Source organism: Lissotriton helveticus, chromosome 3_1 (assembly GCF_964261635.1).
Source record: "Lissotriton helveticus chromosome 3_1, aLisHel1.1, whole genome shotgun sequence".
NCBI lineage: Eukaryota > Metazoa > Chordata > Amphibia > Caudata > Salamandridae > Lissotriton > Lissotriton helveticus.
This window is the reverse complement of record NC_136061.1, coordinates 263,389,030-263,404,036: the sequence shown is the minus strand read 5'-3', so window position 1 is coordinate 263,404,036 and position 15,007 is coordinate 263,389,030. Positions and strand designations below refer to the sequence as shown.

General features: G+C 45.6%; 1 protein-coding gene across 1 annotated transcript in view; it reads left to right on the top strand.

The window, feature by feature from the left end:
- AATF (apoptosis antagonizing transcription factor) overlaps nt 1-15,007 on the top strand; it is a 509,083-nt gene that overhangs the window by 244,849 nt on the left and 249,227 nt on the right. Inside the window, exons 5-6 of the mRNA XM_078683573.1 lie at nt 11,042-11,156; nt 12,806-13,007. Coding sequence (XP_078539699.1) covers nt 11,042-11,156; nt 12,806-13,007 — 317 coding nt within the window. The remainder of the gene's footprint in view (nt 1-11,041; nt 11,157-12,805; nt 13,008-15,007) is intronic.

Here is a 15,007-nt window from a genome sequence, read left to right as displayed (position 1 = left end):
CTTCTGATTTTCCTTTACATTTTTCAAATAGTGAGGATAGGGTGACGCCTTGAAGAAAGTTGGTGAGTAGCGGATGTGTGAGGGTGGATGCAGGGAATTGGAGTGGCATGTTAGTGGGTGGAGGTGATAAAATGAATAGGGCGCAGGGTAGTGCAAATGTAGGATTTTGGGTGTTGATAGAGAGTTGACTTGCGCTGATAGGCGGTGACAGAGTTTTGGTAAGAGACGAGTGTGGATGAGGGGCAAGAGAGTGGATAGGTATGACAGTTTATGGATAGCTTTAAGGTGGAGGGGTGAGGGGAGTTCCTGAAAATTTGTCAGTGAGGCAGTCTTTGAAAGCTGATTCAGTAGACTGCAAATGAGTGCAACAAAGTTGTTTCTGCTGTTTTAACATATATTTAATTATGTTGCCTTTATTTATCTTTGTTTTAATTTCCACTTACCTGAACTTAGTGAATGCTAAAAATGTGAATCGGTGCTTACAATTATTGGCTTGAGAGTTGTAGCCATTGCTGACATTCTGTGGACTTAACATGAGTCTTGTATTAGAGAGCTCAACACAAGATGCATAGTCCTTTGAAGCCTGCAGTGTTGAGTCCAGTTCTACACAATGTTTCGGCTGGACTATAATGAAAATGTTTCATACTTACAGAGTATAATTATGTTTTGCTGCGGCAAGAGCAATAGTGCAGCTGTTTCTGTAGCTTAGATCTGTGAGTAGAGTATCACTGTAGTAAGTGCGTGGCCTAGGTTTTAGGATTTATGTAACATTTACAGAACACTACCAATAATTTGCGACAGTCTCATTGACTGGGGGTGAGTGTTTGTATTGTCAACGCTCCGTCCATCACCACCTTTGGTTTTTCTTTGTTTGCCCTAAGTTGGCAGGGTATGCTCAGACGTGAGTCCCTTGCTCACTTTGCCACTGGAGTCAAGCAAGCCCGGCTGAAGACGGCTGTAATGCCAGAAACCGGTCCTGGGAAGATTGATTCCGGTCCAGGGAAGACATGGCTTGGCAGTTCGGGCTGGACTGTTCCCATGAGGCACAGGGTCAGACTGATTGCATATGGCCATGTCTGAACTGGGGTGGCGGAGTGAGCTAAAGAGCTGTGATGGATTAAACCCAGATCAGTTGACTGGGGGTGAGTGTTTGTATTGTCAACGCTCCGTCCATCACCACCTTTGGTTTTTCTTTGTTCGCCCTAAGTTGGCAGGGTATGCTCAGACGTGAGTCCCTTGCTCACTTTGCCACTGGAGTCAAGCAAGCCTGGCTGAAGACGGCTGTAATGCCAGAAACCGTTCCTGGGAAGCTTGATTCCGGTCCAGGGAAGACATGGCTTGGCAGTTCGGGCTGGACTGTTCCCATGAGGCACAGGGTCAGACTGATTTGCATATGGCCATGTCTGAACTGGGGTGGCGGAGTGAGCTAAAGAACGGTGATGGATTAAACCCAGATCAGTTGACTGGGGGTGAGTGTTTGTATTGTCAACGCTCCGTCCATCACCACCTTTGGTTTTTCTTTGTTCGCCCTAAGTTGGCAGGGTATGCTCAGATGTGAGTCCCTTGCTCACTTTGCCACTGAAGTCAAGCAAGCCCACCTGAAGACGGCTGTAATGCCAGAAACCGTTCCTGTGAAGCTTGATTCCGGTCCAGGGAAGACATTGCTTGGCAGTTCGGGCTTGACTGTTCCCATGAGGCACAGGGTCAGACTGATTTGCATATGGCCATGTCTGAACTGGGGGGGCGGAGCGAGCTAAAGAACGGTTATGGATTAAACCCAGATCAGTTGACTGGGGGTGAGTGTTTGCATTGTCAACGCTCCGTCCATCACCACCTTTGGTTTTTCTTTGTTCGCCCTAAGTTGGCAGGGTATGCTCAGACGTGAGTCCCTTGCTCACTTTGCCACTGGAATCAAGCAAGCCCGGCTGAATTCGGCTGTAATGCCAGAAACCGGTCCTGGGAAGCTTGATTCCGGTCCAGGGAAGACATGGCTTGGCAGTTCGGGCTGGACTGTTCCCATGAGGCACAGGGTCAGGCTGATTTGCATATGGCCATGTCTGAACTGGGGTGGCGGAGTGAGCTAAAGAACGGTGATGGATTAAACCCAGATCCGTTGACTGGGGGTGAGTGTTTGCATTGTCAACGCTCCATCCATCACCACCTTTGGTTTTTCTTTGTTCGCCCTAAGTTGGCAGGGTATGCTCAGACGTGAGTCCCTTGCTCACTTTGCCACTGGAGTCAAGCAAGCCCGGCTGAAGACGGCTGTAATGCCAGAAACCGTTCCTGGGAAGCTTGATTCCGGTCCAGGGAAGACATGGCTTGGCAGTTCGGGCTGGACTGTTCCCATGAGGCACAGGGTCAGACTGATTTGCATATGGCCATGTCTGAACTGGGGTGGCGGAGTGAGCTAAAGAACGGTGATGGATTAAACCCAGATCTGTTGACTGGGGGTGAGTGTTTGTATTGTCAACGCTCCGTCCATCACCACCTTTGGTTTTTCTTTGTTCGCCCTAAGTTGGCAGGGTATGGTTAGATGTGAGTCCCTTGCTCACTTTGCCACTGGAGTCAAGCAAGCCCACCTGAAGACGGCTGTAATGCCAGAAACCGGTCCTGGGAAGCTTGATTCCGGTCCAGGGAAGACATGGCTTGGCAGTTCGGGCTGGACTGTTCCCATGAGGCAGACTGATTTGCATATGGCCATGTCTGAACTGGGGTGGCGGAGTGAGCTAAAGAACGGTGATGGATTAAACCCAGATCAGTTGACTGGGGGTGAGTGTTTGTATTGTCAACGCTCCGTCCATTACCACCTTTGGTTTTTCAAAGTCTCATTGATGACATGCATGATTTTCTCATATAATGGGTCACACAAGTTATGTAGAAGAAATGATGCTGAAATTTGATGTTATGCTGTACTTTACACAGTACTACCAATATTATTATTATTCATTAGCCACCAAATTCACTTCTGGGTGGGTGGGTATCAAGTGAATGGCGCATTGTCCCTTGTTCAGTAGGCTTTATCACAATATTGCTTTTTCTCTTGTAGTTGCCTCTTGATTGCTACAGAGGACAGCACATCTGACATCACTTTTTAAATTAGGTTGCCCTAGATAAGTAGCACATTAAGAATCTGCGATTCTCTACAATGCCCACCACTCTCCCTTCTATAAGGCTGTCCTAATTGCAAATCCTTGCTGCAGCGTTCTTCTGGTAAGACCTAGGCGGAGTTTGCGGTATAGCGTGAAGCCTAGTTTTCAAGGCCCTTAGTAAGTTTCTTTTCATCTAAGAGCAAATGAAATTTAATATTGTCTCAAAGTCATAATCCACACGATCCACAGCCACACTTGTGGTCTTATTCCTCCTGGCTTTGGAATGGGTCCCTTTACGCCTGCAAGTGCCTTGAGATGTGTCTATTCTAGAAAGGGTCTTCAGTATCTTAGAAGCGCCTTTCTCCCGGATCTTCCCATATGTTTTGCCCCAGCCGTCTTTGGCTTTGATATAGAGATTTCTATACATCCCACACATTAGAAGTCTGATCATTATTCTGGTGCCTTAAAGGGTCTTGCTATTTATACTCTTCAGCTGGGGCTGAACTCTACTAATATACTAGTATTCTAGACAACTTTGGAGAACCCTGGCCAAGATCTAGACCGGAGCATTCTTTGGGTACCTCCAAGTAAACCGTCACATTCCAGTATCCTTGATTTTATCCTGCCTATCATCCCTTCTTTAGAGACCAGTTTCACGTGTACTTGTACTGTGGTACTACTGGTAAATGAGAGTGTCCACACAATACTGCCCATGAACCTCTGACTGCTCCTAGAGCCCAAGGGAAGCCTCACAAAGGGCTGATAAACAGCAGATTAGTGGTTGGGCAGGTGGACTAGAGATTTACCAGGTTTGATGAATCGGAAGACATTGTATTGCATTTGTACTACATTGTATTGCATTTCAGAATTTCTCTAGGGCATTCACATGCAAGGACCCAAAGTGCTTTGCAGTTGCTCGAGTAAGTTGGTACTCCATCTTTAGTGAGTGAACGATAGAAGGGTGATGGTGTAGATTTAATCTAGTAGTGGTATACTTTGTGTCATTTATAAATTCCAGAGATTGTGCTCCAGACTTGTTGCGCAGCATGTATGAGCATGTTAAGTAGGGAGTAGAAAGCGAAGGGAATGTAAGGAATAATTTTGTGTGCTGCGTAAAAATCTTATTAGGGACACTTGGGTCCTGATTTTGGGGAGAGGCAGTTCTTGTTTGCTATTCTGAATTCTACGTGGCTTTGGATGATCTTAATTCTCCTTAGGAGCATATTACATGGCCTGAATGTCTCTGCTGAGAAGAGATTCCATTTTAGCAAGTTTTTTTAAAAAGAGGGAAGGCTTACAGAGTGGAGCCATTCGTGATCTGAGGTTTCTCCTTTGGCTGTAAAAACCTAGGAACGTTAGTCCTGCACCATATACTGCCTCGGTGTAGAATGCAGAGGGCATCGAATGGGATTTTTCTTGCACTGGCAACCCGGGTGGCATCTTAAGTGCAGCGTTAACGCGGTCCCATCGGCCCAGATATAGAACTTTTCTGGATTCATTGCAGCTTGCCAATGAATTCTTCAGATTGCAAAGACCGACGTAGAGCCCATTGGCCTACATAGATGTGGCCTCGTTCTTTCACCAGGTCTAGGACTTTATGCCGGATATCGTGACCGGGGTATGAGTCAGTGCACGTGGTGTTTTTGCGACCTAAAGTGAGAGATCAAGGCAAATGGAAATTGAGAGAAGAGTATAATGGATAGGGGCGAGCGGGGTTTCTAGACGCAGTGTTAGTGTAGTGAGAGATGGTGTCAGGTGAAGAGGTTGGCTTTGTAGAGTCATGACAGAAAAATGTTATAGGAGGAAGCAATGGGAGGGAAACGTTAGGAATCGGGATGAATTGTTGGTTGGTTGGTTGGTTGATTGCTTTATTTCGATATGCATATATCATAAAAGCATTACAGAAAATAAAACAGCATGTCGAAAAAAGAGACTGTACATTTAGATATAAAAAAAATAAGAACACTATTAAGTAGAATAAATTATCTAAAACAGCATTAAATTGATACGGCCAGTCTTTTAAGTCGAATCAGCCAAGCCCATTTTAAAAATTTGGAGACAGCGCAAACAATGTTAGGGGCTGTATTGCTTAAAAGTATCCGGAGGGCCACCGTGTGCTGGCGTGTGCCCAGTTCTCTGCAAATTGGTTTAAGCCATCGTGATCTGGGGTGCCCATAGTCCGGACATTCAAATAGAAAGTGTGGCACAGTCTCTGGTTTGTCAGAGCATAGAGCACAATGACGTGATACGGGCACTGACTTGTTCCACCTGGAGCAAAGGTCGGCGAGGGGTAAAGTTCCTAATCGGAATTTGATATACAAGGACCGGTCCATAGCGATGGTGATTAGGTCCATGTAGGGCTCTAGCGCAACAACATCTTTAATGAGCAGAAAAGCTGCAGTGGCTTTGCAGTGCTGCTGGTTACTAGTGCGCTTCGCAGAGACCCAATCCCAATACAGTTTTTTTAGGGAGTCCTTTGGGGGGCTGAACGGGTAAGCCAACAGGATTCCAAGCCTAATTCCCTTAGAAGTTGATTGGTTTCCCTGAGCCATTTGATCTTCCGCCAACCAGTGGAGCGCATCACCTCTGCTAACCCGTCAGCGTAAGGTTTTAGATCCGGAACCCTCCACAGGCGGGCCCACAGCAGGAGAGGGCGAAGTCGTGCCTGATCCCCAATTGCTTTGCAGCCTACATCCATTAGTACCGGAACTGTTGGAGTGCTCGACGGGATGGCAAGGAGATCTTTGATAAATTTATTCTCGGCCTTGCTCAAGGAGTCCAGTTTACCTTGTCCCCACAGTTCGGCTCCGTAGAGTGACGCCGAGACAGCTCGTGCTTTGTAGATGTCGATCAGTGGGGCAACACAATGTTTGGTAGAACTGCTGTACTCCTTAAGGAGGGCCCCTCCCACCCTTTTGTGGCCGATTATCATTTTATTGATATGAGCGGTCCAGTTCATTGAGTCACTTAGACGGATTCCCAAGTAATCAAATTCTGCCACTCTTTCAAGGGGGGTTGAGTTCAGGACAGGGGGACGGCCTAGTTTGCGGGGGGGTGCATGACTAAGTACTTAGTCTTGTCCACGTTAATAACAAGGCCTCTGGTGGTACAAAAGTGCTGGAAGCAATTCAAGAGTTTCTGGAGACCTTGGGGCGTCTTTGAAATGAGGAGGGTGTCGTCCGCGAACAGTAGTGTTGGAATTTTTACGCCTCCCAGAGTGGGGGCGTCTGCTGGTTCGCCGAGCAGGTGCTCTACCACCCCGTTAATATAAAGGGAAAATAGGGTGGGAGCCAACACACAGCCCTGCCGCACTCCCCTCTCGACCCTGATCTTATCGGTCAATTCCCCATTTAGGCCCCATCTCACCTGGGCAAAAGTGGCATTATGCAATTTGATGAGCAGGTTGAGTATGTACGGGGGCATCCCTAAACCGTGCAACACCCTCCAGAGTTCCTCCCTCGGGACCAGGTCAAAGGCAGTCTTTAGATCTATAAAGGCCAGGTAAAGACTGCCTTTGCCTAGCTCCACCACCTTCCAGTACAATACCATAAGCCTAAACACTTGTTCTATAGTTCCGGTACCTGACCGAAAACCGGCTTGCATGTCGGACAAGACGTGATTGTCATCCACCCATTCTAAAATTCTCCCCAAGATAGCTTTCCCCGCCAGTTTCTGACTTGAATCTATTAGGCTTATGGGCCTATAATTCCCAGGAAGGTCCCTGCACCCCTTTTTAAAAATTGGTACTACCACGGCCCCCTTCCAGGAATCTGGGACTGCACCACCCATAATAATTGCATTAAGAAGGTCCGTAATCAGTACCCCCCATTCGTCTGCATAGGCTCGGAGGATATCTCCTGGGAGGCCGTCCGGGCCAGCAGCTTTTAGTGGCACCAGGGTTTTAATCTGGTTTGTAACATCCCGTGCAGAGAACAAGACCATGTCTCTGTCTAGGATGTATGGCGGGAGAGTGAAGGGATCATTGAGCTGGCCTTCGATGGGTGAGTAGAGTAATTGGAAGTGGGTGAGCCAGGTCTGGGCATTAATGCTACAGGTCCTCAGTGTATCATCAGGGCGACTCCTGTTTCCCACCAAGTCCCAGAAGCCTTTGGCATCTCTCCTTTTACTGGCTGCCAAAAGGTCCTGCCAGTAATTGTCCTCCCACTCCTTCTTTGCGTTTTTCTGACAAAGGGAATAGTGTCTTCTGGCCACCCTGGTTCTAATGGGCTTTTTGGATTTGACTGCTTCGATGAGAAGCGACTTTGCCTCCCTGCACTTATCGTTAAACCAGCCCTGTCTAGCCCTTAAACGGGGATTCCTCCTGTTGGTGCTAACCGGTACTATAAAGAGGTCACTGATAGCCTGCGTTAGGGCACAGAACCTAGTAGTTACATTCGAAGAACAACCGGCCTCGCAAGGGACAGGGTTGTCTAAAGCTGTGGTGAGAAGTTGCCTTATGGCATTAGTCTTCTCCTCTGAGAGAGACATTTTTGCCCATTTAAGTCGTCGACCGCAATTAGAAACTGCTGTCGAGTCCGGGATGGAATTACAGAGAGTTCTACTCTCAGTGCCAGGTAGCCATCTAGCAGACAATGTGAGTGAGAGGAGGTTGTGATCACTCTCAACGGAGGGTGAAATCACCATATCTTTGACCATGCTCCACAGGTTGACGTCTAGAAGAAAATAATCAATTCTAGACGAATGTCCAGGCCTATTGTATGTATGGGCTCCTGCTTTATCTGAGCCTGTCCTGCCATTAGCGGCCCTTAGTCCAAACTCCATGGTTATGGAGTTTAACTGAAGTGCCACCTCTGTCCACTTTTTAATGGGGCTGAGTTCTAAGGGCGGTATCCCCCACCTATTATCATATGCCTCTTGGTCTTGTAGGTTGTGGGTGAGACAGAGTTTAACTGGGGTTGACAAGTTCCTCTCAGGCACAGGTTACTGCAGATGGGAGTGTTCTCATTTGCTAGATATTATTATATTTTGTTTTATAATTACATTTTGTCAGTGTATATTTCCCATTGAGTATGCACTGGTGGTCGCATTGTAAGTAAACACTTTGGTTGTATAATTTTATTTGGGATTCGGAGAGCTAGATATCTGCGAGAAAGTTCCTCAGACTTTAGTAAAGTAGGAGTGCGTACGTTTGTGCTCTCTATAAATTGATATTTGATCATTTAATCATCGGTCTGAGCTCCGGATTTTCTATGTTCTTTGTTGTTGCCTGTTCCTATTATTGGCTTTAGTTGTAGTTTCAGTGTCCTATATTCTGTGCTTCAGACTCATTCGAGGTACCCTGTTGTTTTCTTCCACAGTTGTGGAAAGTTCAGCTTTTAGGTCGATCACAGTCATTAGTACGCTGAAGTCTGTTGTAGGTTCTGAGTTTGTTATGTAGTGTTTTGATCAGGTGTTGAATTTGTCTGGAGCAGTGACAGCCTGGTTCTGGTGCACTTGAGATCCTTATCATGGGAGTGGTCTGTTTATTTCCTTTCAATGTGAGCTTTTACTTGGGTATTTTGATGGTTTGTTGTTTATTGTTGTTTCCAGGTTTTTGCTATGTTTGTACTGGATTATTAGATCTTCTTTTCTGTGAATGGATTCGGATATTTGTTCTGGAAGAACAGAAGCTCAACTACCAGACTCTGGGTTACAGGTGCTCTTTGTTATGGTCTGTTACACCTTCTCCTAGTAGGGTGTGTGGTTCTAGTTCTGTAACTCTTCAGGACAGGAGTTATGTGGCACTGTAGCAACACTTGCTCAGCTACAGGGAGAAGATGGTGCAACACAAATACACAAATAGCAGTATATTTCGGGGTGTCCACCCCGGAGCAGAGATGGTGCTTCCTAAGGTGGACAGCTGACACTAGTTTATATACCACTTTAAAGAGGAGATAGTGCAGCTAATTGTGACCCTTTAACACCACAGTAAGATGTTCTAGGCAATCCACTTCGTAACAAAGACGGTGCCTCTCAATAATAACGATTATTGAGCGGTGCGGTCCACCCTGAAAGATACGGCAGTCCGGTATGATCCACAGCAGTAGGTTCTCTGCAGCCCAACCAGCAGTGGAGTAGAAGCATCCCAGGACAGACTGCAGACACCCTTGATGCGAATGTGGGGCAAATCAGGAGAAACCACAGACCACCACAGCAGTACATATGGGGGTCTATCCAGAAGAACCAACCTAAACCAGGGATATGCCACAGGCCTACCTCCCTTTGCTTGGACACTCCGAGAGTAGAGCTTTACTAGGGGTGGTGAACAGGCCGAGACGTTGAAGGCTGCCTCTCACCAATTGGCTCGAGAGAAAGAAGAGATCCTACTTAGTTTCAAAACACAAGCTTTAGTCTGATAAACTCCCTGCTGAAGCATATCCTCAGAGGAAATACCCTGATGGTAGAAATGCTGAGGAATGGTTCCAAACTGGTCCTGTGGGCTGCACACACTCTCTTCTCAACACCGTCTCTGTGTAAAGACGGCAGTCATGGACGGTAGAGGCTGTGGGGCTAGTTGCATGGGGAAGGGAAAGTCATGTCCTCGACACAGGTCTTAAAAGCCAGGATGACTGCTGCCTACCTCTAATCAGCTGAGGTTAGGTCTGGACACCTTCAACAAATTCGAAGAGCTATGTCTTGCAACGGATCACCCAACAATCAATTATGAGGTTTCTAGGGCCGAACCAGTTCCCTCCATAATAAACACTCATAAATACAGTCACCACTATATTTCTGTTTTAAAATGCGATTTTTGGTCTGATAAACTCACAGGAAGTGCATTCACGGGCAACATGTCTAATAGTAGAAATGTCACCAGAGTCAAAATTGGTCCCTAGTTTTACCCATATTGTCTCTCCTCTGCATAAACTGCATCATCTCTCAGCAAGTTGAAGGTTGGTAAACAGATTTTTAATTGAGTGATGCCAATCTCGTGGTCCCCTGTAAACCATGGGACATGCCCTCAAATTGTTGATTTGTAAGAGTTTGCTTTGTTTAGGAAGGCCAGCAAGTTTGAGTGATTAGCAGCCAGTTTTCTTCCGCTTTCTATTGAATAATTTGGTAGATAATTTCATAGCTCACAAGACTGACTTGATTCAGCTAGGTGACCGATTATGACGGGTGAGTCTTGAATAAGAATGTATGGGTTGATGGTCATTGTTCTGGGGAATGGTGTTTGTCTTGTTTGATGTGGCATTAACAGTCCAGACTCACTTCTTTAAAGTGAGTTTTTCGTACTTTAGAAAATTGCGTATATTAGTGGTGGCCCAGTTCATTTGTAATTTGCCTTGCGCTTCATTTTGGAGCATGAGAGCTATCTTCTCTTCCTCGCTGTATCCCTTCTGGGCAACGAGGGCAGCATTGTCACTTAAACCAATTCTGTGATCCTGGTTAAGTTCTCTTTTCTCCTTGCTCCTGTGGTTGCCCTTGTGATGAAATTAGGAGCACTTAGAAATAGCTAAGCACCAGAATGTAGTACTATGTTGGGTAAATTGAGAAATGTTGTTTACGAAGATGAAAAGAGTCAGAGGTGTAAGTCCAAAGAGAAGACCTCCAAATATTTCGAGAAATCAATCAACATTTGCAATGTTAAAGAACTTTGTTGGCATTCGAATAAGACAGTGCAAGAGATGAATGAGTACGGAGTGAAGACACATTCTTGCCTTACAAGTTATGTTGAGTATCATTGGTTTGAGAAGCGTGCTTTGACCCCACTACCGATCATTTTATCTGTTCTGTGAATTCAAGGAAAAATTCAGTTTCCATAGATCCCATCTAGCTTGCATAAATTGTAAAATGATGCTCAAAATTTAAATTAGAATCTAGATTTTATTCACTCCTGAGCCTGTGCATCAGCCGTTAACTCTTTCTTGCAAATTGCAATGATACTTCTTTGATCTTTTCCGCTCGGGTATAAGACATGATTGCTCATGCTGCTGTGTTCTGTTTTGTAGATTACAAGGCGCTAAAGGCATTAATGAGGTCCTTAGTAGAACTGCAAGATGAACTTTTGTACCAGTATCCAGACACAAGGCATCTGGTAGATGGGAATAAAGCGAAAGCTGACAGGTAAGGACAATTATTAGGTGTAAAACAATATAATGGGATGATAAACAAGGGAATGCTACACTTGTAATATTATTTAACCTTTTTTCAAATATGGAAGTCGGATATCTGTAGAAATTATAATATTTGTTTTCCATTACGATCAGTCCATGAGGCGTCGTCCTCTGAATAATACTTTTGATTTTTGGATAGATTTATTAAAGTATCTTAATCAACAACGTTCCATGTGGGACATCAGTGCAAAGAAGCAGACATTATGGTAAAATGTGGCTGGATAAGAAAAAGAGGCTGTTAGGTGAACAAAATGGTTGGTGGTGAAACACTACCATACAAGAGTACATTACATGAATTATATTTCAGTGTGTCGAGGGGTAGTTGGAGTATATTATGTGTCCATATCAGCCTTTGTGGATGGCACAGGATTCTGGTACCCTGTCGGATGGAATGGTGGTTGAGCTACGTTTTAAAGTGTTTTGTGCTTGGTAGCTGAGGTCACGGGTGATCGGAGCTCTTAAAATTTGAGCGTATGGAGAAGTAGAATGATCATCACCCATAAGTGGCACAAGGGAGTATTGGGATGGTGAGGATGGTTTGGTGATGAAGCGTAAGGCTGGAGGTGTATCCATGTATAGTGCTAGGTCTGAGGGGTCATGGCTATGGATGTGTTTGAATACCAGGATGATCGGCTTGTATGGGGACCAGAGGGAGACCGACTTTATTTATGAGGTGACTGATGTATTGGGGTGCTGAGGTCGGAGGAGTGGAGGGAAATTGGAGTGGAACTTTAACCATGAAGCGATTAACTTTATTCAGGGGGTTAAGTGCATAGAATAGGAGACAGAGGTGGATGAAGAAGTTGCAGATTCTGAGGATTACTCTATTTTTTGATGTTTTGGCTGTGAGGTTGAGGTGGGGGTGTTTTGCTGGCTGCTTTGGGAAGACGTCCCTGTTTTGATGAAGATGGAGTCTCAGTTTCATGCCTTAGGACAGGATGACAGCAACAATATCGTGAAGCAAGGAGCATGATCAGACATTCGATACAGACTGGGTCCATTAGGGCAGATAATGCAAGCAGGGTGATACTAGACTGAAATATTGCAAGAAAAGATCAGAAATGTCTAGTTGGGATAAAGGAGCTGATAGCCTGGCGCTGGTGTAGAATAAAGACCTGGCAGAAGCCAGCCGTGCTCAGCTGGCACACAAACCTACTCAACTCAATAGTGGCCGGCTAGCAATAGCAAGCAGAAACAACAGGCAATGTCTAGCATGCCACCAAGGCCCGGTGACAGCTTATCCAGTGAACCACATCTTGTTCTTAAATGTTTACTTCCCTTGCCACCTTGCTGTCGACTCCCCGTTTCCATGGCTCCCCAGATTCTTCTGGTCTTGTCTCACATGTTTATGGCCTAGGATATTGCTCTACATGGTAAGCTTGTTTTGTTATTTGGTTTGCACCATTTTAGCATACCTCTGTGACCTTGGGAGCTTTGCAACCTTGTCCCAGTGGACTTCCCAGCCCCCTGAAGATTGCGAGACGGTGTGGTCAACTGTGTGTAGCACAGGCCACAACCCTGCCAAGCCCCAGGTATTCTGCCCAGAGGTATCAATGGCTTTGTCTTGTAATTACTGCTCTCCCATCATTGGGCTTACAGTGATGAAGAAATCCCCAGCGATGACGAGGCAGAAGAAGAGGAACATGTGGAGACGCGCAAAGGACCCACGAAGCGTAAACTGGAGATGGACGAGTACCCTGAGTTCATGGCGAAGAGGTTTGCCGATTACCGGCCCTTCCGGAACAGCACCTTGCAGAAGTGGCATGAGAAGACCAAGCTTGCCTCGGGCAGGTTTGGGAAGGTAGGCTTGTGCTTGTTTACTGAGAATAATTTTTAAGAAACCGTAATCCAGAGCATTCACAGTCAAGACCACAATCTAAGAATGTCAAGGTCTAAATGAAACAGTGACTTTAACCCTCAACAGTTTATTTATTTATTTATTTTGAAAGTTTTATATAGCGCGAACAAGATCTTCGCAGATATCAGAGCGCTTTACAGAGCAGGGGAGCATATATACATAGATACATCAATAGTGTTAAAAGTACAGTGAGGTGATATCATAAACAATCAAGTAAGACAATTTCAAAGTCGAACAAAAATGCAAAGGGTTCGAACAAGTAGTACAGATCAGTATCGAGTCTTTGAAGTTGATCCCCAGTAGTGGTTCAAGTGTATTTAGCCATGAGGATCGCTTTTACTTCTTTCTTGAAAAGTATGGTAGATGGGATGAGCCTGGTTTCAGGGGGGAGTGAGTTCCAAATCCTGGGAGCCATTCCTGAGAAAGAGCGTTTATACGTTTTTTCCTTGCGGAATCTTTTAGGCTTTAGCAAAAGATTGTTTGTGCCTCTAGTGTTTCTGGAGTCTCCAGAAATCGTCAGCTTCTGAGCGAGGTATCTAGGTGAGCTCAGGTGGACAGCCTTGTGCGTCAAACAAGCAATTTTCAGGTGTATTCTGGCTTCAAAAGGCAGCCAGTTCAGGGATTTGAAGTCAGGGGAAATGTGTGAGTGTTTTTTTGATCCAGTGATAAGTCTCGCTGCAGCGTTTAAAGAAGCTCTTATGGGTGCCGTAGTAGCTAGGGGGAGACCGCAGAGGGCGGTGCTGCCATATTCTATTCGAGGTATGACTAGTGATTGTACAGCAGTTTGGAAGTCTTTGGCTGGCAGGAAGGGTTTAAGTTTCCTAAGGGTGTTGATTTGGTAGTTCACTCCCTTAGTTGCTTTGTTGATGTGTTCCTGCATGCTGAGATTGGTGTCAAGTGTTATGCCCAAAGATTTCGCTGAGTCCACGATGGTGGGTTAAACATTGAGTGCCGTTAGGTGTTTAAGCCACATTTGTGCGGTAGTGATCTTTGCGGGAGGTGAAATCAGAAGGAACTCTGTTTTAAGGGCATTGAGTTTGAGATGATTAGCGGCCAGCCAGGATTGGGTGCTTCTGATCGTTGAGTTCAAGAGCGTGATGTCTTTGGGTGATTGTAGTTTGAGATAAAGTTGGGTGTCATCAGCATACATGTGGAAGTGTACATTGGATTCTTGTAGCAAGGTGGTGAGAGGTTCCATAACTAGGTTGAACAAAGTTGGGGATAGGGAGGATCCTTGTGGTACGCCTAGCGATGCAGGTCTTGGCACGGACATCAAGTTGTTGCTCTTGAATTTCTGCGACCTGTTATGCAGAAAGGACGTGAACCATTTGAGCACAGTTCCAGATAGGCCCATTCTTGTGTTTAATAGTTCGAGCAAATTCTCATGTTTGACGGTGTCAAATGCGGAGGAGAGATCAAGGAGGATGAGGAGGCAGGTATCGTTATGATCTAGGATTTGAAGGGCGTCGTCAATTATGTGAGTCATAGCAGTTTCAGTACTGTGATTTGCTCGGAAGCCTGATTGATGAGAGTTGAGGAGATCAAACTGAGTAATGTGTTTAGTCAATTGTATTTGTGCGCATTTTTCCAGCAGTTTGGCAAGAGTCGGAATGTTGGTAATGGGACGGTAGTTGTTTAGGTCAGAGGGGTCGGCTGTAGGTTTCTTTAGCAAGGGTGTGACTTGTCCAACTTTGAGGGAGTCGGGAATGGTTCCTTGTTGAAGTGAGCTGTTAATGATTTTAGTCCAGAGTGGAAGGAGCGACGGGGTAAGGACTTTAACAGCGTTAGCAGGAAGGGGGTCCGTGAGGTGATTGGATGGTTTCAGAGTGCTGAGCAGTCTGCCAATTTCTTCTTCCGTGTAGGTGACAAAGGTTGACCAAGTGGCATTGTTTTTTATTTTAGTGGGTGCTATGCAGTGGGTTTTGGGATAGAGGCTTGCGTCC